The 24,171-nt window shown below is 33.3% G+C and overlaps 4 protein-coding genes across 5 annotated transcripts; all 4 read right to left on the bottom strand.

The window, feature by feature from the left end:
• Positions 1-3,076: 3,076 nt before the first annotated feature.
• LOC101218663 (L-type lectin-domain containing receptor kinase IX.1) lies at positions 3,077-5,461 on the bottom strand. Its single transcript, XM_004134222.3, has 2 exons — positions 5,072-5,461; positions 3,077-4,986 (listed from the first exon to the last, which is right to left on the bottom strand). Exons 1-2 carry the CDS (start codon positions 5,348-5,350, stop codon positions 3,208-3,210), a joined length of 2,058 nt encoding a protein of 685 aa, XP_004134270.1. The 5' UTR covers positions 5,351-5,461; the 3' UTR covers positions 3,077-3,207.
• A 4,375-nt stretch (positions 5,462-9,836) lies between these two features.
• Positions 9,837-16,297, bottom strand: LOC101218901 (uncharacterized tRNA/rRNA methyltransferase slr1673). 2 transcript variants are annotated; one of them, XM_031883211.1, is made up of 4 exons: positions 15,857-16,297; positions 14,431-14,737; positions 14,023-14,073; positions 9,837-10,474 (listed from the first exon to the last, which is right to left on the bottom strand). In XM_031883211.1, the coding sequence occupies exons 1-4, from the start codon at positions 16,102-16,104 to the stop codon at positions 10,085-10,087; spliced, it is 996 nt and encodes a 331-aa protein (XP_031739071.1). In that variant the 5' UTR covers positions 16,105-16,297; the 3' UTR covers positions 9,837-10,084. The 2 variants fall into 2 exon arrangements, with proteins under 2 accessions (XP_031739071.1, XP_011650605.1); XM_011652303.2 differs by having other exon boundaries at positions 14,431-14,728; positions 15,857-16,289.
• Positions 16,298-19,499: 3,202 nt separating this feature from the next.
• Positions 19,500-20,445, bottom strand: LOC105435077 (L-type lectin-domain containing receptor kinase IX.1). Its single transcript, XM_031883031.1, has 2 exons — positions 20,408-20,445; positions 19,500-20,281 (listed from the first exon to the last, which is right to left on the bottom strand). The coding sequence occupies exons 1-2, from the start codon at positions 20,443-20,445 to the stop codon at positions 19,630-19,632; spliced, it is 690 nt and encodes a 229-aa protein (XP_031738891.1). The 3' UTR covers positions 19,500-19,629.
• A 154-nt stretch (positions 20,446-20,599) lies between these two features.
• Positions 20,600-22,382, bottom strand: LOC116402845 (L-type lectin-domain containing receptor kinase IX.1-like). The gene has a single exon (XM_031883246.1). It carries the CDS (start codon positions 22,221-22,223, stop codon positions 21,093-21,095), a length of 1,131 nt encoding a protein of 376 aa, XP_031739106.1. The 5' UTR covers positions 22,224-22,382; the 3' UTR covers positions 20,600-21,092.
• Positions 22,383-24,171: the final 1,789 nt, after the last annotated feature.

Here is a 24,171-nt window from a genome sequence, read left to right on the forward strand (position 1 = left end):
CCACAACTTTTCAAACCAATAACGTCTAAGAATTCCAATAGACTGCAGCAAGAACAAGGGACATCGTTTTCAAGTAATTGTGAGTTACAATATCAAGTTTCATCATGTAAGGATGGATATATTTGTCAAGTAATTCCCAAAGTTAGGTAGGTCATTTAGATATTACATAACTATAGACTCAAGCTTTAACTTTGCCTTATGCTTTTCCTGAGGATAAATGTTATTTTTCTTCTAATAGACATAAACAGAGCTTGAATTAGTATATTGGAAATATGATTTTGTGACAAATAGACCGAGAGGCAACAAGTCTTCTAAAGGCAACATTTCAGAAAGGAATGCACTAATGATCAAAATGAAAAACTTGGTAATTTTACACAGTGCTTGTGAAATTTCCTAATGTCCATTAGAGTTTAGATGAATCACATCTAAATGTGATTTTTATTTTCACTTTATGGATTATGGATATTAGGATTGTGAGATCGCAAGCTTTTCCATGTTTTTCTTAATTTCATCAAATTTGCTAGCTTTCAAGTTTGGGAATGGAAAGAGTTCAGAAAAAGACATTGCAGATTTATCCAAGTACTATTCCACCCCTCATGCTGGGATATTTTTTAGTATCATAAACTGGACATGGAAATCCTCTCACATATAGCTTTTCTCTTTTGCTCTCCTTTGTACTCCTTATGATTGGACTCTTATTTTATATCTCTTTAGATATTGCATAATGTCAGGATGTAGCCAGATTGGTTAAAGGTTTGCTTCCACTTTAGTTCCCTTCATCTTTCTCCCTGTTTCATTACTTCTACTCTTTTGTTTGGGAGTTGATTCTTTTGTTTTTGGTGGTGTTTTGTAATTTTGAGTTAGCTTCCCGAGTTTTGAATTCTGGTTAGAAGTGGGGTTTGCAAATACAAAAATGCTAGGAGTGGATGTAAAAATAGGGTCAGCCAAAAGGTTACTTTCAATGTGTTTCTCCTTGTGTTTGTTACCAATGTATGTATTGAGTTTTGAAATAATCTTTGTCTGTGTTCTTGTTTGAGTTCTGAACTGGAAGTATTGTGTTGATTGGAGTTCTGTATAAAATAGAGTTGAGGTTCAATTTAGATCTTCATTATAGACCTTTAGAAATTAGGAAGGTAGGAAATTGAATTTGGCCGATTCTTGTAATAGAGTTTGTAGCTGAGACATGTTAAGAAGGGGAAGTCGTGTATTAATTAGTTGTTTTTGTTATTTTTTATCTTATTTTTCTTTTTAGAGAGAAGTAAGACGAAATAGTTTTGATAGGAAAGTTTGATTTTCTGAACGATGATGAGAAACCATTGTCCTTCATTTTTGTATGTGTATGTGTTGAGATGATCCAACTACAAACTTTTGAATGTTGTTTTTCTTTTATTTTTCTAAAACTTGCTAAATTTTGTTGTAGGTTGCTTCAAGAATTATTTGGTAAAACAATGAGTGTTCATGAAGTATTTAACATTAAAAAAGATGGAATTGTTGAGGGTTAGAACATAATTTAATGTTTTAAAGTCTTATTGTTAGTAATTTTATTTATCTTTGTAAATTGAGAGTAGTTTGTGGAGAGACATGAATAATATTTATACTATTCTTGTTGGCGTGAATTAATTAATTGTTGTGTTTATTGAAAGTTGAGCTAGCTAGGTAGAACAATTTCTTCATATGGTAGAAGTTTGGGCTGTTGTAAGTATGTAATGACCAACTGCATGTAAATGATATATGTAATTTTTTAAATATTAGTTATTTGATAGAAAGTTTGAGTTGATTCAATTGATTCAATTAACATAGACTTCAAAACAGGCGCAATAATTATATGGGCATTTCAAATGGTACAATTTTTTTTTTATTTGAAAAAATTAAAAAGTCTTAACATGCAAAACATGTCAAGAATTAAATATTCTTATTCTTGACTTCTTGTTACTGGATTACTTGACAGGTAATAAGTGTTAAGATTAAATATTCTTGACGAATAATACATGTCAAGAATAAACAAATTCTTGACATGTAGAAAATGTCAATTGATTTCATATACTTGACATTTATAAAGTGTTAAATACATTTTATCTTCAGGCTTAAAAACCTTTAAGAAAAACTTTTATTATTGACACTGGATTATTTGACGCATTTAAGAGCGTTAAGAAAACCAATATCTGACAGGTAAAAAGCGGTGAGATACGCGACAAGTGTCTAGGCAGCATGTCCTCCATCTGAACTGCGGAAAGTAGCACGTTCTCCATTTGGATTACTTGACCCATTTAAAAGTGATGTTTTACCCGTAAGTTACTCATGTTGGCTTTAAACTTCTATATATTTAATGATATTTTAGATTGAACGAAAGTATGAATTATTCTTTGGTGTTAGTATATGCTATTAATTGTTTCCATTAGTAGAATGAATGATTGCTTAATTTTTTTTATCTATCAACAATGAAGGAGGATTCTTAGACTTACCCGAATGTTGTGATAATCATTGACATGAACTCTAAAATGAATGTTTATGTTTGTAATAGATCTTATACAAATACATTAAAGTAGTGAAGCTATCAAGCAAGTGATTCACGTTTGGTTAGTAACAAAACATGTTGTAATGTAGTCATTTGGGACAATATCTTGTTGTTGTTAGTTTATTTGTAAAAGTTTTACTAAGCTTTGGCTAGTAATTTGCTTATTTCTTCCTTTGGGGACGTTCAATAGTTTCATTGTAATTTTATTAATTCTTATATATAAAAGTTCACATTTAATTTATACCAATTTATACCCATTTTGTGGTAAAACTAGACTAGTTCAAATTCTCATATTTTAATAAAGATAAGGCAAACATACTTGATCAAATGTTTGACTTAGAAAATTAATCATGCTTGAGCTACTGTTTGATTGATTCAACTGAACCAAGTCATGATTGTAGATTTTACAGTCCATTCCAAACTCAAGAAAAACAAGAAACAGTTTGCTCTAAAAATGAAATGAATCTTTCTTTCTCTCTTTCTTTCTTTTTTTGGCATGAAAGGATCATAACTTTAATTAATCTCAATGTAAAAACCAATAAAAAACAACCCACCACAAGAGAAAAAAAAAAAAAAACTGTCAATGAAATAATATGGGACAGGCCATAACAACATTTAGAACATCTTTTTACATAAATGATCAAACGAGAGAAAATCTTAGTAACTACCAAAATCCAATGCTTGGCAAACTATTACTCATGTCTTTGGGATTTCAAAAGCGACACACTTGATCCTGATCCTGAAGATTGCGTGGTGTAAGTCGAACAGTTACTACATGAACACTGACTTCTATCCACCGGCGTTCCCGACGATGTGTAGGAGAAGTTGCATAAATTCATCGATGGTGCAAAGTACATTGGCACAGGCAACTTTGCGGGCAGCGTCGGCAATGAAGCTTCAAAATTTAGAGCATTAATCACCTGTCTTATGGAAGGCCTCAACTTGAAGTCAGGGTGGCAGCACCATAGTCCCACAACCATCAAAGCTTCCATTTGCTGCTCATCAAACTCCATTTCCAGTCTCTTGTCTGCAGTTTTTAAGACTTCTCCTCTGCCATAGGACTCCCACACCCACTCTACAAGCCTCACCTGATCCGGTTCCGCCCTCGACTCAACCGGCCGCCGCCCGCACGCAATCTCAAGAGCCACTACTCCAAAACTATAAACATCTGATTCCTTACTAGCCTTACCATCTGTCACACACTCCGGTGCAAGATACCCCATAGTACCAGCTAAAACCGTCGTCTGTGAACCAAGCTCATGGTCCACAAACCTTGCAAGGCCGAAATCGCCGAGTTTAGCGTTGAAATTTGAGTCCAGCATTACATTGCTGGACTTAATGTCTCTATGCACCACGCATTGTTCCCATTCTTCATGAAGATATAGCAAAGAAGAAGCCAATCCTATTGCTATTTTGTATCTAACAGGCCAACTTAGCATCGTTTGACCTCTAAATAGATGAGTATCCAAGCTACCATTAGGCATAAACTCATAAACCAAAAGAAACTCACCTTTTTCATGACACCAACCAAAGAGTTGAACAAGATTCCTATGCCTCAAACGACTAATAATCTTCACTTCAGAAATATACTCTTTTTTCCCTTGTCTTGATCCTCTTGAAACCCTTTTCACAGCTATTTCTGTATTGGATTCTGTTAGCAAACCCTTGTAAACACCTCCAAATCCTCCTTCTCCAAGCTTACCAGCCTCATCAAAATTCTTTGTTGCTCGAGTTAATTCCCTATAAGTAAACCTTTTTGGGCCCGTTCCTTTCTCAAATTCATCATCTATAGAATCATCCACATCGTCTTCCATTCTCCGCAACTTTTTACCCCACCAAAACAATCCCAACAAAATCAATCCACATATCCCAACACCAAGCCCAACACCAAGCCCAATCGCTAAACCAGTGTTTTTGTTCTTGTCTCCACCACCAAGATTATCATCCAAAGTTGAGTTGAAAGACCAAGAAATTATGTTGTGTATTTGAAACCATTTCCCTGTGGCTGCGGAGAATCCAACTCTGACCCTTTCAGGCAAGAAGCTTTTCAAGTCAACGAAAGTTGAGATGGTGAAAGTTCCAGTAAAAATTGGATCACTATCGTAAGTTAGAAACACAGACAAATTGTTAGTAGCAGAATTGTAAGTAATCCATGCATTGGCTGTTCTGCTATCTTTCATGCTACTTTTCCAATCAAGATGATTAATGGATTTAATGGAATTCACATTGATTCCTAGATGGTCATCACTTGTATCCCAATCATCTTGTTTACTGTCAAATTCAACTCCAAAAACTTGATTCTTTGAGGAATCAAAAGCCAAATCCGAGCTAAATAATCCAAGAAATCCCCCAGTTGAGTTGGCGGGGAGTTTCGATTCGTAAGGGACTATGAAGAAGGCGATTCCATCACCAAATGAAGATTGATTAAGTTGGGTGACTCTAAAGGAGAAATGGGTGGTGAAATTTGTAACCTGTGATGCAGAGGATTTTGTGATTAGGCCAAATTCATGATTGAATTTAAAGAGAAAACTATTTATGTTATTGATTGTACATTACCTGTCCTGTGGCGGCATCCCATAGGCGAACGGGTTGAGCGTAAGAAGCTCGACCGGAGCTATCGGTGAGGGGGCCATCAGCTTGGTTCTTTGTGAGTTGAATAAGACCATTGCTGGTGAAGCTATCGCCTTCAAAGAATAAGTTGGGATTGTTTTGTTGGAAGTTGGGGAAGGTGAAGGAAAGTGATTGAACTTTGAAGAGAATTAAAGAGAAGAGGAAGAATTGAAGAGGTTGGGATTGGAAATGGTGGTTTCTATGAGTTCCAAGAAAGATGGGCATGATGTTCAGAGAAGAAGAGAGGATTTAGAGGAAAAAAAGGTGAGTTGAGAAAGAAAGAGAATAAGGAAAAAGTGGTGTAGTGTAGTTCTAAATATAAAACAAAGGAACATTGCCAATTCAAAATTAAAATGGTTGGGATGAATTCCCTTTTGCTTTCTCCATTCACATTACATGCTTATTCCACACGTATATTGTTCCAATTTTTTATCTACTCATTCATACATTTTATGTTTACATTAACTGAACTATCAATTTTACTTTTTGGTCGCTTCTTCTAATTTTAATTTATCCTAAATTTTCAATTTTCTATATATTAGATTCTTAATTTTTTCAACATTTACATTTTATTAAATTTGTAGAATTAAAATTTGAAAGTACAATTGAAATGAAGGCAAGTTGTGAAATTAAAAAAAAAAAAAAACAATAATTTAGAAGTTGGTGTAGGCATTAATAAAAGACAATTAGAAAATTAAATCAACCAATACATTAAAGATTGATTGATAGTCCCAAAGCGTTGCCAGCCAACGTATGTGAGACTTTGTTTAATCCTCGATGACTGCATAAATTTTCTCAAGTAGACCCTTTACTTTAGGACTCCAATTATTATATAACCATATTTATAATCAAAATAGTAATTATAGAAAAATCTCTTAATCATAGATGCTTATGAGAATAGACTTAAAAAATTCATCTAAATTTTACATTTCCAATTTTTTTTATTACCTTATATATGTTTAATTAATTATTATTATATATACCAATTGACATAAAATTTTATAATATGTTACTCTTCACCTTATTATTTTTTAAGCCCATCTACTAGTGGATCAATTTTAAATTGGTAACATTTATAAATTAATATTTTGCCTATCAATTTTAAAAAGTGGGATTAAACTAAACTCGTTATTTTAATCATTTCAATCCACCTTTCTGATTCTTCCTCTTTAATGCAATATTAAATAACTACTAAACTTAGAAGAAAAAAAGAAAGAAAAACTTAACTTCACAGTACATTATCTCAACTATCGTAAATTCAATTGTGACACTTCAAGTTTGATTCGTAACGATTTAATTTATTTTAGTCATTTTAATATGTAACAATTTAGTTTGGTTAGATATTTTGACAAATATAAAATTAGTTTTAATTTTATTTAGAAGAATGTGAAATATCTTTCTTATGTTTAGAATTTTTTATCAATATCTTTTAATAAGGAGTTAAAAGATCCTTGAAAGAAGAAGATATTAAGAATATTTTGTTGTAAGTTTTTCTTTTTTTGGCTCTTTAAAAAGAAGAAGTTCTATGAACTTAAAATTATTCTTCACAACGGTGTTCAACCGTTTATATATTTTGGTGAAGAATCTGTACGAAGGTAAACCATTAAATGCATCAAGAGATTTGATAGAGCATCAATTGATAAGAAATATGAATGAAGGCTAAGATAATTATACCGTGGTCAATGAATTCATGAGGAGCCTGAATTCGTCAAACTTTTGAATCTCAATAATATTTCTTATCTGAGCAAAAAAGCTGTTCAGATGTAGGTCGTATTTGTCCAAATTGGATCACTAAAGTGCATTATGTTATTTGCTCTAGTTATTCTTATAGTTAGATACTTGTGATACACTTAAAAGAGCATTTAACCGCATCTCACTTGTTTTTTAACTTTTTATACTAAAAATTAGCATGAAGATTAAATAAATTTTCTACGTAAATAAAATGATACACAAATTAGAAACTTTGTCTTTTTATAAAATACTACCTTTACATCATAAAACAACCATATTAACATCAAATATTGACAAAATTATTATAACTTAAAAAATAAAGAATCGAAATTGTTTATTATTAAATTTTAAAACTTAAATATACATGAACTAAATTATTATTATAGACCAAAATTTAGAAACAATAAAAGTTTACCATGAATCAAAAGTTAATTTAAAATAATCCATGAATTAAAAGTTTGGAAAAATGTCATAATCTACTATTTTTTTTCTTTAATTTGAAATTAATGATAGTTTTAATTGGTGTGTCATAGGGAGGGGTGGTTAAAGATTTGACTTTTAAAAAATCAATTGTTGCAACCTTTTTATTTATATAGAGGTTGGCCTAAAATTTGAGATTCTTTAAGTTATATTCATTTGTTTTCATATCATATCATATCATATATATTATATCACAGGCTATATAAACATATATATTATTGTTGTCCATTGACTTGTTGCTCCAACTACTCTGCTTCAAATACTTTTCAAAACCTTCTTGAGTACTTTGTCTTTATATAACATGGTGTATTATATTCTTGGATTTAACTACCAACATAACCCTACAAATACAAAATATAAAAGTACTCATTTAAAGTTAGGGATATTTTATATCGATCATCTGATTTTGACTAATAAAAATATTGATCGATTCCAAATTGACGATGAAGAAAAACTAATCTATTGATGAGGTCATAATTCCTCTCACAAAATATGAATTCTTTCTAGTACTCTTCACGCGTTGTTTATAGGCAATTATGTATTATGAATTGGTTCAAGCGTCTTAAAATGTTCATTTGTTGAAACTTGAAAGACAAAGGAGAAAGGGTGCGATACGTTTGTTTTGGGTGTTACATATGTAGTACCTTGTTTTGGCCGGCCGAAATAAAAGAACTGTTTCCAATTGTATGCACTTCATTTTTTTTCTTCTTTTTCTATAATAATTTTTCTTTGAAGTATATGTCTCTTTGTTTTGATATTTTAATATATGCCACTTTATTATGATTGTTCAAAGAGAAATTAATATTTTATCTTAGTGTCACTTCTTCATGCTAAATATCTTATTTTAGAATTAAACATTATCTTAATATTTAAATCAACCCATTACATCAAATACAATGCAAAAAGATTAAAGGAAAAATTTCACAAACTAACTTGGAAAGAATTTTCTTTTTTTTGTACGACTAATTCATTCCTATAAATTTATTCGTGAGTGACCTTTTTACCGTGTGAAATGTCTATTTTATCCCTTGGTATTCAATACTTATCTTCATGCAACTTTTCCTCCCACGACAACACAACGAGAATTCATACACATTTAAAATAGAGGATTCATTAACAATTTCAAAATTCCCACTAATTTAAAATAGAGTAATTGTATTTAGTTCCCTTTAAAACCATCAACATAATTTATTTCTTACATTTTGAGTCACAAAATAATCTATTAGGTTGATTAGGTCCTATTCGTTTGCCTACTCACCACCCCTTTGAACACCTCTACGTGGTGACATTTTTCCTAAATTTTACCACCAAATCCTTCACCATTAAATCATAACATACGTGTAATTCTAGTTTCATACAGATAAGGTCATGTGCATATTCATATTCATGTATCATAAAACACATACATGGCAAGTGATGAAGGACCATAATAGCCATAAAGATAAAAATAAAAGACTTACATCGTAAGTTAGTTTACATAACCTAATAACTTAGGCTATGTGACAACCCAACTCTTTATACTAAGCCGAAATCATTATTAATAAAATAAATAATAAATTTTACATTTAAAAGAAAATGAAAAATTAAATTCTCAATCAAAATGCTTTAAATACTCTTTCATAATTCATAAATTGGAAAGATATAAATAGATACTAGAAAGTTTAGTCCTAGTTCAAGCCCAATCTAACTTTTAAAGAAAATAACATAAAAGTAATTCATAAGTTTGATAAATTTAAATAACAAAAAACTAAAAGTCAAATATCAAAAACATGAAAGGAGGAAGCAAGATAAGACATCCCTTATGGCAAGTCACATTCACTTCTTGTCATTTGCCATCTTTCTCTACCTCTACCTCTAACTTAAAAATTAAACAAAATATAAAAGTATACTCAATAAGGGACCAACTACTAGTCCTGCTGTTAAATTCTCATTAAGGTTATATAAAGAAGTACCTCAAACTATCGTCTCAAACTATCGTGTCCCTGAACACACGCTATCTAGTGATCCCATAGGAACACATATGATCTTCAATCAACCTGAAGGAACACCTAAACGAAACTGGTCTTCCATGAACCCAAAGAAAACACCTAAGAGAAATTGGTCTTTGACAAACCCGAATGAACACCTAAGAGAATCGAGCTGTAAATGACCACATCAACTCACTCATAAAAGTTACCATGACAAACTGGTGGTCTCGTCGAACCACACAATCATAAGAAGGTAGTGATCCTGAGGAACATCCACATGGGTACAACCCTAATAGACGAAGTTAACATAACACTCATCCATAGCATGTAGCATATCATAACATGGCATGAATATCAATCATAACATCCTTATCATGTGATTAATATATCATGCATCATAACACATCAGTCATAACATATCAATCATATCATAACAGTCATCCATAACAATCATTCATAATAGTCACATTATGCATCTTAGCTACATCTTTGAAAACCTTTTTTTTTTTCCTCTTATATCTTGCTTTCGTTACTTAAAAACAGAAACAATATGATTCCGTTTGATAACACTTTTGACTTTTGTTTTTAGTTTTATGTTTTCCAAATTGACAGGAGTGGTTCTCTTCAACATATATGCAGATTGTTTGACATATGTGCCGACTATACAAAATTTGGTGTCAACTGAGATTCTGCAATCCAAATTTTTTGTAAGAGCAACACTAATGTCCTTCCTATTCATCACTCTAGAAATGTAATCAAATAAGGAAAACAACAAATATGTTTATGGTATTTCAGCCTGTAGCATGTACAAGAAAATTCCTCCTGCAACTGAGACATTGAGAGACTCAAAACCGCCCGCCATTGGAATGCTCAAAAGCTCACAAACCTGCCAGGATTTCTCAGACAGACCACTCCCTTCACAACCCAAAACCAAACACAATGGAAAATCTTTTAAAGAATTTGAAAACTGTTGGGAAAGGACCGATACAGGTTTCGGTTCGTTGCTTTCAGGATGGCCAGCAAGCATTTTCATTTCGAATTCTTTTTTGAAAACCTCAAGATGATTCCAAGTGCCAGAAACTATTGGAAGCTGAAAAGATGCTCCACGCGAAGCTCGAAGTGCCTTCTCGTTGAATGGATCACAACACCCGGGAAGCAGAAAAATACCATTCTGTTTCACATAACCGAATATTTACTAGAGAACGTAAATGCTTGTGAGAAAATGGAGTTCTAAAAGTTCTTGAATTTATTCTTTCTATAATAAAGTAAAATTCCTTGAGAAGGAACAGAAAATTGAAACGATTGCCAAGATACAGCCTAGAAACAAAATTTTTGAACACATCAATGCAAGCTCAAAGGTCTCACGATTTTCTCCAAGCAAGTTAACACTACAGAAAAAAGATGCATAAAAAGAACATGAAATCTATTACTTCAGCACAAACACAAGCGACTTCTTAAACATAGTATCTCATCTGATATTCAATCCTATCGGCTAGGCCTCAATCTTCTCTATGAACACCAGTTAAGAAGAGTTATTAGCTCCCCTCTCTCCCAATGCTCATAAGAGAACCCAAATACATGATAGCAAAAAAGATCTCTTCCCCTCTCAGCACAACACTGTATAAAATGCCTAACTAACAAAGGGACCCACAAATAATAATCTATTACAATCGGAGGCCTACCACTACCTGCTCCCCAAAGAGTCCTCGATAGAACTAGGAAGTGCTATCTCGCTGAGTTTAAGTTGTGTTCTGATGGAAACCAGATAACGTATGTAATTCTACTAATATTACTGATGATAGTATAGGAATGAATTCCTTGTTACAATATCGGAAACCCTCTTCTGCTATCCTCTCTCTCAAGGAAGAACAGAAAATCTCTTTCTAATCAAAACATAACTAACTTTCCCGCCCATGACTACTTTTTATTTATACTAACAATAAGGCCAGTAACCCTTCTCTTTACCAACTCTCACCAACTCTTCCAAGATTGTATGTACTTATTTGATGATTTTATTGGCATCAAATATTTTGGAGACAAATTAATGATTTTAAACCTAATCACCTTGCACTTGAATCCAGTATGCACTCAATCCTTTTAATATCAACACATTTTCTAGGAAGTAGCAATCGAACTCTATCAAAGGCGTATCTTAGATCAAGCTTCAAGATCCAACCTTTTTCTTTGTAAATCTTTATTCCTCCAAAACTTCATTTGCTATAAGAACTGGATCTAGAATTTGCCCCTCCCACCAATAATGGCATGTTGAGAGGGAGATATGATGCTTGACATTACCCTTTTTAATCTCCACTGCTAGCACCTTCGCAACAATTTCATACAATGTTGTTAGATTACTTGGAAAGAAATGTCAACTTTGTTAAGCAAATTGGCTTCAATTAAAACTAACACAAAAGCCCAATCGCTAAGCCCATTTCAGAATGTATGGTCCATCCGATTAAGGTTAGCTTTCTTCATCCATTGTTCTTCCAACTTCTCGTCATGGATGCCTCCTTTCCTCCCCTTCATTTTACATGTGTCTAGCCCTTCTCCCAATGAACATTGTTCCTCTTGAACAAAATGAAATAACTGGGCCTGTACTCCCAGTCAAAACACTTTGATTGAATGAATGTTGCTTCTTTTTCCAACTACCAGCCCCACCCCTGCCAAGTCACACGGGTAACAAATTCTTTTTCCATTTCCTCAGGTTTTTCTTCTTTTTAACACCTTAGCTAATCTCATAGGTTAGCCACCATGAATTGAACCCATGACCTCTTAGTTAGTTATAGAGACTATATCTCCCTTTTTACCACTAGGACAATTCATGATAATTCAGGCTCAATCGATTCTTTTTCCATCACTTTCTTCCCATTATCAGTACTCTCTGAAGAAGTTTTCCATCTCTCCAAGTTCATCCAATCATCCATTTGATTCATGATTGCCTTCATCTCCTCCCATAACAGCGTGATAAAACACCTAGTAGTTGTGTTCTAATTTGATTGAAAATTACTTTGAAGTTTACAAAGTAGAATTGTGAACAACAATTCTGAATTAAAACATACAAAAAACTAAGAACACAAAAGTAAAAACACACCCTCTCTGCCTATCCTCTCTTTCAAGGAAGAGTGCATAAAAATTGCCCAAAAAACTAAACCCCGTCTCCTTTCCAAACTCGGCATATTTAACTTCCTCTTTCCTCTAACTGACTATGGTCCCACCACCATCATGATCCTCACTCATATAACCTCACTCCCACTTACACATGGTGTGCCCTCACCCTCGATAACACATGCAATTTCTTTCTTCTTTCTACTTTCTTCTTTCTTCTCTCTTCTACTGTGTATTGCAACACAATTGGAGGTCTAACAGAGCAAAAATTGGAGATCCATCTGCTCTATAGCCATCTACCTCTCCCCGGCTTTGGAGAATCGAGAACCAATTTTCAACTCACCACTTCAAACCTATCTGTCATTTTCTCTTCAAACATTACAAATCTTCCTTCCATTTTTCTTGTTTTGAGACCAAAACTGATAGGCCTTAGCATTAATTCATTTAATAAAAAAGTAGTGGGGTCAAGAGCTCCCCTGTCTCCTCAATTCTCATAAGTGTACCCAAAGGCAAATGATAGCCAAAAGGATTCTCACCCCTCTCAACAAAACAGTATATAAAACGCCTCAAACAGTAAGTCCCTTGACTAACAATATTCTTCAAAGGCAAACAAAAAAGCCTCCTAAACCTTTGGGAAGATTGTTGTAATTACGTAGGCCTTTGGTGTAATAGACACAAACTCTTTAAAGACTATAAGACTCACCATAGCTCTAAATTTCCAAGCTTTTCTCAACTAATGTGTCAGGCTACCAACCCCAAATATCAAATAAAACACACAAACAATGGCAAATAGAGACGGTACTCTGATGTTCTTTATTTATATATAAATGTCAAATGTTCACAAGCTACGAGATAAAGATAACAAGGAAAGAAAAACATAAAAGAAGTATACCCGTCCCCTTTTACATCAATGGAGACCCCTGCCAGCTACAGCAGCCTACTCTCATAAAGATGACAAAAAGAAAACCTAGCTACTCGCTCCATATCAATCACTATTTAAAGCCTTTCATAAAACTCTTCCCTGTGGGCCCTGCTCTGCACGATCTTTCTCTCCAATCATTCCTCCTCAGTAATATTAGGTGTATTTACTTTTCTACCCTTTCTCATATACCTACGAATGATTGGGGGCCTTACAAAATGTTCTTTGGGCTCTCCTCCAGCCCTCTGTAGTTCCATCTTTTATTAATAATTTTCTGGTGTTTGAGCTTTGCTCTCTCACTTTGTTTCCTCAAAAAAAAAAAAAAAATCTTTGAGGGCCCATACATAACAAACATTCTGTCGCGTTTTTTCACTCACCATCTTATACTTATATGTATGCACTTTTACAATTGGAGGCCTATCAAAATTTCAAACTAGAGAGTTATGCTATAAGCATTCATGAGTTCAAAGAAGGGTTCTTTAAACTTATTGACGAGATCTAAATCTGCAAAACGTGTTTTCCAAAGAAAATGCTAACAGAAAAAAAACACTAACACATGACAGAGAAATTTCTCCCGTGCGAATTTTAGTTAAAACAGAAAGCCAAAAAGCACTGCATTGGGGGGGGGGGGGGGGGGGGGGGGGGGGGGGGTTAGAGAATTGAGGATATTAATAATCTGTGGAATTTTTCCTTACCCATTTGAAGGCCAAAGCAGACCTGATTAACGTACCAAGATTGCCTGGATCCTGCAACAAGCAAAATGAATACTAAATTAATATATGTAACTGTACCATTGACAGTTTATAACATCAAAAGCTAAGCATAAAGGTCACCATTAAAGCACCATAGGTTAGGAGGAGCACTGCTCATTCACTCTTTATATGTGAGTCCAGAAAAACTATTACAATGTAAATGACAGCACAGTGACATATCACAATGGGCCAGTGGCAGCAAAAGTTAGAAAAATCATCCAAGTAGTAAGGGTAAAATGAAATGGGGGAAATCATAATTATATAGTATTTTGCAACACCATAGAAACAGGAAAATCAGATGCAGCAAATTACAACTTACAAGATTTTGTTCAACACCAAATGAAGAAATACCTGGATTCCCTCAAGGACTAATATTCGATGTGGAGATGGAAACCATCTTTTAAAATCTACTTCTTTTTCATTGCCATCTACACTACAAAAACTGGGAGGTATTCTCATGAGCGCAATTGCATCAATGGATTCTGTTGATTGCAAGCCAGAAAGTTTTTTCATCACAGCTGAGCTCACCCTCACAATACGAACAGTTAAATTAACTAGTCCTTCAGGAACCTCAACCTCATCTAGCAGAAGTAAGCACTCCAATGTACAAGTTACACCATGCAGAGACTCTTGAAACTTGCAAATTTCCCTATAAAGACTTAAATTAGATGTCAGTGCATACAAACCAAATGATGTTGAGCAAAACATTTTACCACAAAGAATGACTGCTTCAAAAAGATTAACTGATACAAGATAGAATTAGAACTCCTAAGATCCAAGGGGAGAGAAATCTAATCTCATGTAAAAGTTTTAGTAAACTATCTCATGGGGAAATCATGAGATAAAGTTTCTCCAAAAACAGTGAACTAAAATATGCAGATTGCATTATTTTATTTTAGATTATATTCTAATTCTAAGAATAAATTTAAACAACAAACCAGTAGACCACACATAAACTTTCAACAATTCTAACTAGAAATGAACTGCAATATGTACAATACAAGCATCCACACAACACTGGAATAGGATTCTCTTCCTCCCCAACCATTGAGAGAGAAACCAATAGATTAAACGGAGCAGGAAAGCACAAACTCTACATGGCTCCAACAATTTATTATTTTTTAAATCAACATTGAGTTTCCAAAGTTTAAAGAACAGAAACTTCATCATGTTTCAATTAGAGAACAGTCACAAGCAAACACAGCTATAGACAAAACTTAAAATTAAATAATGAAGAGTAAGGAGTTATGATATATACAGACTTGTGAACTCCTCGGCCTACAATGTAAAAGATATAAATTGGTGTTTGTTAGTGGCAAGACCCACCAACTTCTTGAGCCAAACAAGGTGTGGAGTTGAGAACTCCTACTTCCATATTCCTGTTTCTCAACTCCTTGGGCCAAACTCACCGAAGGGTGCTTCCAAAATATTAAGTCACAAGCTTGCTATTACACAGTACTTGATTCCAAGAACTCGATTCTTCAAAACATTCACCACCAAAACACAAGACGCAACTTTTTTATGGGCCATAAGAATAATATGAATAGGAGGGAAGTACTAATGAGCCATGTTAGAAAATTATTTAACCCATATGATAGATTTGCAAAAGAAATTCAAGGGTTTAGAATCCCTTGCTCGAGAGCTGATGAAATTATAGGATAAAAAGAATTTAAAAAAAATACAAGCCGGCATACACTAATTTGATTTTTCAATCAGGAACACAGCCATGAACAGAACCCAGAAAAATTGAGGGCAAAGTAACCGAATAAGAGACAACCTTATTGGAGTAGCTCCAACAACAACGACGGAGCCATGGAAATGGCGATAAGAGGAACTGAAACGAAGTTTGACGCAGTGCTTAACGAAGGGGTTGGAGATGCTGGTGATGGCTTTAACATGAGAAGGCAGAGGAATTCTTCCAGTAAAATCGATGGCTTCTGCTATGTTAATTGATGATAGCTTCGATTTAGGAAAGGAAGGGGCGAGTTTCGGATTTGAGGACCAGGAAAGGCAGGAGCATTGCATTCTTCTATCGTACTCCACCGGCACAGCCTAACACAGTTTTTTTTTCAGGATTTTTTTCATTTTTTTTCTTCTTCTTGTAAAGACCATTGCAAATCCTAAGTATACACCCAGCTTCTTTTTGTTTCAATGTTTAGTGCTATATCAATCTCTTCAAATGTAGGGGCCAAACTGACCTCAGCATAGATTTTAGAGATTCAATTACTCATCTTCTCATTTGTTGTACGAAATTTGCACGGATGATTCACCTTTTACCAATTTCTTAATTATTTGTTCGTATAAAAATAAGGTGTTTTTCAATTATACAAGTTCAACAAAGTGTATATTTCAAAATAATGTATAGTACATTCATTTTTATTTTAGGGTTGATACGAGTCATATATTAGACTTGAAATAATATAATACCATAAGTCAAAATTTATGTAACTAAATCACACCTATAAAAAAAACACAAAAGAAGATAAATTCAAAGTCTCGCCTGTGGAATATAACAATATAAAGAAAGTTTAGTTTAATAACAATATAATAATAGGAGTACGAAAAAGAAAAGCAAAAAATTATCTCTTTAAAAATTCTAAATTTTTGTGTGACGACTTAACACTCTGATCTCCATTCATGTCTACTGGAAGAGACTTAAAATTTCAATGATTTTAGTAATTGAGTTGTGCTTCAAAGTTGATCTTTTATGGAAAATAACTTTCTCAACTTTTTTTAGTGCATAGTTGATTGCTTCTTCTTCAATTCTACTATCACCAACTAATGTTTGATAACAAACTTTTTGTTTTTAGTTATTAAGTTGATTGACACATATACTTGATTAAGATATGCTCAATCCCACCTTTTGTTTTTTCTTTTCAACCTTCTCATATCTCTAAAATTGAATTATCAACAATATTGTTGGACATCAAACTTGTCATAGCTTATTCTTGTGAGCACGAGAGAGAATTTGTATCTATATATAGAGAGAAATACAAATGTAGTTAAGGAAGAAATAAATGATAGAAAAGTTGATGGTCTAGAAATAAATGATGAGGAAACTAAATAGTCTAAAAAAGTTTCCTTCAGCCTAAAACTATTCCACATCACGAAAGTAATGAAATCCTTTTACTTCCTTCTTAACATAAAATTTCACCATTTTTAAAAGTAAAAAACCCTTAAAACTTCTCCACTGCAAAAAAATAATGGCACATTGCAACATCTAATATTGGAATTAATTTATTTCTCCTCAATGTAAAACTTATCCATTTTCTTTTTAAAAAAACCCTTAAAACTTCTCCATATCACAATAAATAAACCAAACCTATAAATTATTTAATTGATTCGAGATTCTTGACAAAAGGAATGATTGTTGCCTAATTTGTGTGTTTGTGAAATGTTGAGCTTGTGTGATTATTAAGCAAAATGATGTTTACAAAAGATATTTTACATAAAGGTATTTTTCTTAAAACCTCGCCAAGCCTGTTGACTTACGTTTTAAATTTTTATCTTCCAGAAATTTGGCGTTATAGTGAAGTAAGAAAAGTTGAAGGGCTTGCTAGACGGGAAGGCACCGAAGGCATTTTACTTCTTAAGTTTTAAGAGTTGTGTTATTGTATTATGTTGAAGCTTATTGTAAAACTCTTAGCTAAAGTTTAATAAAGTTTGTTTCTATTACATTCAACTGTCCTTATCGCCTAAAGTTTATTTGCAAGTTATAAGTTAAGACAAAGAAAAGTCGCTAGGCAATTAAGCAGAGCTTAAGAACCTCAAGATTGAGTGTCTTTGGCATTTATCAAGTCATATATATTCAAGTCACGTTGTGTCTTGCATGACAAGTAAGGATGTCTGTGGGTTGGGGTGTGACAACAGTCATCCTTCTTTCTTTGGTACACATTGGACTGAGCTAACCCATTTACTGTTTTCGATTGGATAGATTACCCCCACGTCAAGTCGCTTGATGATTTCTTTCTTTACCACTTCTTTCATCGTGGGTTTAATCGCCTTTGAAATCGAATGGTGCTCTCTTACCCTTTTTTTTGCCTGATCTTATGCACACAATAAGATGTGCTTATTCCTTGAATTTTTGCAAGGTCCATCCTATTCCCTTCTTGTGGCGTTTCAACATATTCAATAATAGCTTCTCTTCTGCGGCATTCGTTTGAGCAGAGATAACGACGGGCAGAGTGTCATTCTCCCTCAAATATGCATATTTGAGATGGTTGAGCAAAGACTTGAACTCTAATTCTTGTGGCTCTTCAATAGATGGCTTATTCTTCTCATCACCTTTGGCTTGAAGATCCAAAGGTTCAAACTTTATTTTGTCAAACACAATGTTTACTTCCTCCAAGGTGTAATCGGGGTCCTCTTTTTCAAAGAATTCTTTAGGGTTGAACAGTTCGACAAATACCTCTTCCTCGCAATAATCGCACCATAGGGATTCTATTGCGTTGCAGAATATTTTGTCTTTGTAATGTACCCTATGATTTGATACTTCTAAGGGAGGATGTCGTGACTTCCACAATGGCTTCTGTTTTAACTATTGTGCCTAAGTAGAGTTATCTCCACCTCAGTGATTGTGTGAGTTGCATCCACATTCTTTACCCGAGTGCATTGAGATGTGTCTAGCCCAGGAGAAGTGCTCGGGTACATGTTTGATGAGGGTTTGATTTGTGATATCATGTTTGAAAATACGTTTATGTGATGAAGGGCTTATGCTGAAATTGATTTCTATTTAATTTGTTTGAGGAAGTTTTAGAACATATTTTATAATAATAAATTAAGTTTTAAAATTAAATTGGTCATTTGCAAATGTCACCCACTTAGCCTTTTAGGTGATTTTTTTCAAAATGTTTTGTCCCCTGACCCCAGGTACCTAAGAGTTTCAGACGTCCTGTGGAAAGTTTGTAAAGTTGCAGTAAGTATTTGAAGTAAATGAAGTGTGGAGTGATCTTTTTTTTTTCTTTTTCCCTCACATTGGCCATAGTACGCATTTAACTTAAGTCCTAAAAGCAAGCTAGCGGCATCGAAGTGCGAAACTAGGTGTCCAAATGGAAAGTTTGTGTTGAATGTCAGAGTTGGGTTCTAGGTGTTGAATGTCAACCTTAAAAGTGTTGCCATTTTTTTTCATCCGTCCCATCTCTCTTTTGTTTGAGTAGGGTGAATGGAATGAGGTGTGACAGTAAGACGATAGTCTCCACTCCCTATGTGAAAGGTTGAATATTGAAAATTGAGAAGTCACTTTAATCGTATTTCATTTACGTAGATACGTACTACGTTGTAATTTGATCTTATGATTGATATTGGTGAAGTTATCTTTTATGGACACACTTATTCTTAGACGTAGGTGGAATTTATTGAACTGAATTTACCAATCTAATATACATTTTATTTCTAGTCATTGTTAAAATCCAATCTCGGGCTTTCTTTTAATATTCATTTTATTTCTAGTAATATTTATTTGTACAGTCTAATATTATTAACGTGCAGTAGATATGAAATTAGTTGAAAGAATAAAATACACAATACTAATGTTACAAATTCCTACGTTTCCTATGTTCTTAAAGGCTTTAAACTGCAAGTCATGCTCCAATTTTCCTCTGGATATGCAACGTTGAGTTTATAAATCCTGGAAGCATGATTAAAAGTTGGAAGAGGCATTTCCAGTGGTAAATTAGGCATCGCCTCTTGAAAACTAAGAACTTGAATCACTTGCTTAATGGATGGCCTTTGAGTTGAATCAGGATGAACACACCACAGTCCAACCATACTCAAACGCTCAACTTCTCTTGCCTCCACAAATTCCACTCCAAGTTTTTTATCCAATATTGCTTTAACTAACTCTCCTCTTCCATAAGCATCCCAAACCAACTCTATCAGCCCCTTTCCTGAATGATCACAACACTTTTTTCCACTCACAATCTCAAGTAAAACAACTCCATAGCTGAATATGTCTGACTCTTTGCTCGCCCGACCGCTGCTTATGTACTCGGGAGCCATGTATCCAAACGTTCCTACTAACTTGGGTCTTTTCGAGTTGAGTTCGTGCTTTGCGAGCCGTGCTAATCCGAAGTCGCTGAGCTTTGCAGTGAAACTGGAATCTAGTAGGACATTGCTTGATTTGATATCTCTGTGGACAACACTATTCTCCCGCTCTTCGTGGAAGTATAGTAGTGCTGATGCCAGTCCTAAGGATATTTTGTACCTATGTTGATTATATATGGTTAAAGAAATATTAAAGCTCTTCGATAATGCAAACACTGTATTAAGATTTAAGAGCAAGCGAGATCATGTACTTCAATAATTCTCTTCTACCATTTTATTAATATACGTCAGTACTAGTACTTTCAAATTATTATTTAAAGCCATGACTATAAATATAGCTAAATAAATACATCAAGTGTCAAGTGTTAATATATATTCTAAAGTTTTACAATACTATACGTATATATATATCAATTTAAACAAAAGAGTTATAGTGCGATCTTTTTGGTAATTTATAATTTCATCCCTCAGGTTTCCATAAAACTTGGGTTATTAACATAGCTGACTCAAATAAAAAACAAGTGAGATAAAGAAAATGGATTTGGTTGAGTCTTAGCATTGTCGAGTGCTTTCTCTTTTTTCATTCCAAACATGAGGGATGGTTTTGTTTGAAAACGCTTAAATAATTTGCCAACATAAACCTACTTTAATTGGAATTAGTTTGTTCTTGAGGACAAGAGCTCTCAGGTTCATCTCCGTCCCATGTTTTACTTAAAAAGATCAACCTCAAAAAAAGAAGAGAAAAAAAAAGTAAATTGTAATGATGGTAAATAAGTTCAAATAAATTTTAAACTGGTTTTTATTTTGATATCTTACTGACAATTCAACTCGAATCAGTTAGATGATCATTGTATAAAAAAATGGAGAGGAAATATGTTTGACTTCTAAAAACCAATAGCTTTAAAACAAAATAGTTATCAAAAGGTTGCCAAAATTTTATATTTAAGGTGACTAATTCTATTGTGGCCATTCTATTTTGATGCAATATAATTAACCATTCCATAACTACTGATATATAATTTTTGCATTAGAAAAAAAAAATATATAACACATTTGAGTACAGTGGTAATGGAAAATGGAACGAACCTGATTGGCCACGAGAGAGGAGGGAGATCTCCAAAAAGATGAGAATGGAGAGTACCATTTGGCATGAACTCATAGACAAGAAGAAATTCACTATCATCACCCTCATGGCACCACCCAATAAGTTGCACCAAATTCTTGTGCTTCATCCCATTTATAATCTTGACTTCACTAACGTACTCTCTTTTTACCTGTCTTGAGCTTTTGAAAATCTTCTTGACAGCAACTGTTTTATTAGCACCAGGCAAATGAGCTTCAAACACTTCCCCAAACCCTCCTTCTCCCAATTTTCTTTTCTTTGCAAAATTATCAGTCGCCATAGCAAGATATGTGTAAGAGAATCTCCTTGGTTTTAAAGCTTCTTCTTTGTTCAAATCAGAATAAATTGAAGCCAATTTCATCACTCCATGTTCTTCATAATCATCTTTCTTCTTCTTTCTGATAAAAGAAATTATAATTATGGAAACGATTGCTATTACAAAAACACCAACCCAAGCTATTAGAACTGCTAATAAATTCATATCTGTGGATTTTTCACTATCATTTTCATAATTTCCATCTAAATTACTTGAGAATTCCCAATATTCAATGCTTAGATCCTCAACCAAAGCAGCTGAAAACCCGATTGTCACTTTTTCAGGAAGAATCTCCATCAGATCTATTTGAAGAGAAAGAGTTGTGTAAATATTGTTGTTGAATGAGACACTGAGATTTTTAGCAGTTGAATTGTAAGAAATCCACACAAGGGTCTTTTGATTTGTTGAATTCCATGGAGAATAAATTGATGAAGAAATTGAGTTCTTGTTGATGCCAATGTGTTTGAATGGGGGATCCCATTCAGGGTTTGGGAAAGTGTCAAATTCTACATGGAGGATTTGGGATTGAGATGGTTGGATTAATTGAGTGGAATTATATAGACCAAGAAAGGGAGGAGAAGAATTAAATGGTGGGCTGAATTCAAATGGAGCAAGGAAAAAAGCCAATCCTCCATTGCTATTATTATTGTTGTTGTTTTTCATGAGAAATGAGAAGTGGGTTTTGAAATTGGTATGATCACAAAGGAGGAGGTCTTGGGTGTAAATGGCCCAACCAAGATCACCATTGAATGTAATGGACTCATTTATAGGTTTTGCATCTCCATCATAAACTATGTTGGAATTGGAATTGAAGTTGTTGATTTGGAAAGAAATGGAATGAATTTCAGGAGAAAGAAAAAGAAAGAGAATGAAGAATAAGAATAGATAAGATGTCATGGCCATATAGAAGAGAAAATGAGAGAGAATAATTATTCAGAAATTTTGAAATGGAAAGTGATTCTACATCTTAATTTGTATTTAAGGAACTGATTTTGCCAAAGTTGACTTTAAATCCTTTCCTTTAAATTATAAAATATATACCCATATCATATTAGGATTAGGATGTATATGCTTTTTTTTTTAACACAAAAAAGTAAACGAAGGATCCAAAGTTTTTTATCTTCGAAAAAAATGATGCTACAAGAATTACCGTTGAGCTCAACTTTTAATTTCATTCACTTTTATTATTACTAATGAAATGAAAAGAAAATAAGAATGAGTAGTAGAAAAAAATTTAATTAGGGAAAAAATATATTATTAAAGAGAATAATATTGAAATTATAGTTCAAATGCATCAAACAATTCATAATGGGCATAAATAAAAACCTATACTTATTCATTTGAACAACCACATATCAAATTCAACCCATTCCAATATTTCTAATTAGAGAGAGAAAGAGGGGAGTGAATATTTTTATTTATTTTGGCAAATAGTAAGAAAGCAAGAATTAAAGGAATTGGAGGAGAAGGACGTGGAAACCAGTGGGGAGAGTTGAAGAACAGATGGAATGAAAGTTTTTATTTATTGTGTGAAACTAATTCTGTAGCCAATAATAGAGGTTGGAGGGGGAATGAATAATTTAAAACTTGAAAAAAAGTCAATATGGTTTATCAAATTGAAAAGAAGCTTGAAAGAATATCCTTTTGGATGCTTTTTCTGAGTTGAATTTAAATATGAAGAAGATGACGAACTGAAGGAAAGAAACATGCAAATTAAAAAGAGGCGCATCTAACTTGTGGTGATGAACGTAACCCATGTTTGATTTGAAACTTCAAGTATTGTTCAGATGCTGTTGCATAACTGGCATGTCCACTACACCAGAGGCAAGTCTTGAAATCTACAAACTTGATTTTGAATTAACATGTCAAAATAAAAGTCCAATTCTTAAACGTGATAGTTAGGATAATGATAATGGAAACAAATTTTAAGAATAATAATTAAGTATATAGAATAAATTTTATAAAATTGTAAATGTAGCCAAATTTATCCATGATAGACTTCTATTACTAATAATTACTGATAGACGTGGTTTTATTTGCAACTATCTCTAATAATTACTACAATATTCTATACAACCATCCCTAATAATTACTATAATATTATAGTGAAATTAATTATAGGAGGTGTTTAGGGTAAAAATATCTAGAAAATATGAGAATATATAATTGCTGAGAATATACTAGAGAAGGTGGTATATAAGAGCTTTATAGACTTTTTTTCAAGAAGATGACACAAGAAATAAGATGATTCCATTCCATGTCCCAATGCTCAACAAGAGTGCTACTAGGCTAGAATAGACCTAATAAATATTATGTAAACCTCCTTCATATCAATGCATATATTTTTTAAATTCACATTTTTATGTAGATTATGAAAATAGACTCCACGGATACGAGAACAATGCAACAAAAATCCCATAAACAGAGCTAAAACGAAGAAGAACGACCAATTTGAAGATCAAAATATATAGAAGGGCACTATGAAATTGATTTAGTTTGATTGTATGTGGGCTTGCATATTGATCAATATCTTGAGGCAATTAATTGGTAAGACAAATAAGGCTTTTGTCTTACTAATTAATTGATCAAGGGTCTCAAACCTTGCATAATT

The sequence above is a fragment of the Cucumis sativus genome, chromosome 3 (genome assembly GCF_000004075.3).
Source record: "Cucumis sativus cultivar 9930 chromosome 3, Cucumber_9930_V3, whole genome shotgun sequence".
NCBI lineage: Eukaryota > Viridiplantae > Streptophyta > Magnoliopsida > Cucurbitales > Cucurbitaceae > Cucumis > Cucumis sativus.

Excerpts from the sequence above, each read along its gene's own strand:
- LOC101218663 (XM_004134222.3), bottom strand. The coding sequence starts at position 5,350 with ATGCCCATCTTTCTTGGAACTCATAGAAACCACCATTTCCAATCCCAA. Across the intron at positions 4,987-5,071 it reads GGGATGCCGCCACAGGACAG|GTTACAAATTTCACCACCCA; the intron begins GTAATGTACAAT and ends TCTGCATCACAG.
- LOC101218901 (XM_031883211.1), bottom strand. The coding sequence starts at position 16,104 with ATGCAATGCTCCTGCCTTTCCTGGTCCTCAAATCCGAAACTCGCCCCT. Across the intron at positions 14,738-15,856 it reads GTTGGAGCTACTCCAATAAG|TCTTTATAGGGAAATTTGCA; the intron begins GTTGTCTCTTAT and ends ATCTAATTTAAG. Across the intron at positions 10,475-14,022 it reads CTGCTTTGGCCTTCAAATGG|AATGGTATTTTTCTGCTTCC; the intron begins GTAAGGAAAAAT and ends TATGTGAAACAG.
- LOC105435077 (XM_031883031.1), bottom strand. The coding sequence starts at position 20,445 with ATGGCTTTAAATAATAATTTGAAAGTACTAGTACTGAC. Across the intron at positions 20,282-20,407 it reads TTGAAAGTACTAGTACTGAC|GTACAAAATATCCTTAGGAC; the intron begins GTATATTAATAA and ends TAATCAACATAG.
- LOC116402845 (XM_031883246.1), bottom strand. The coding sequence starts at position 22,223 with ATGAAAAACAACAACAATAATAATAGCAATGGAGGATTGGCTTTTTTC.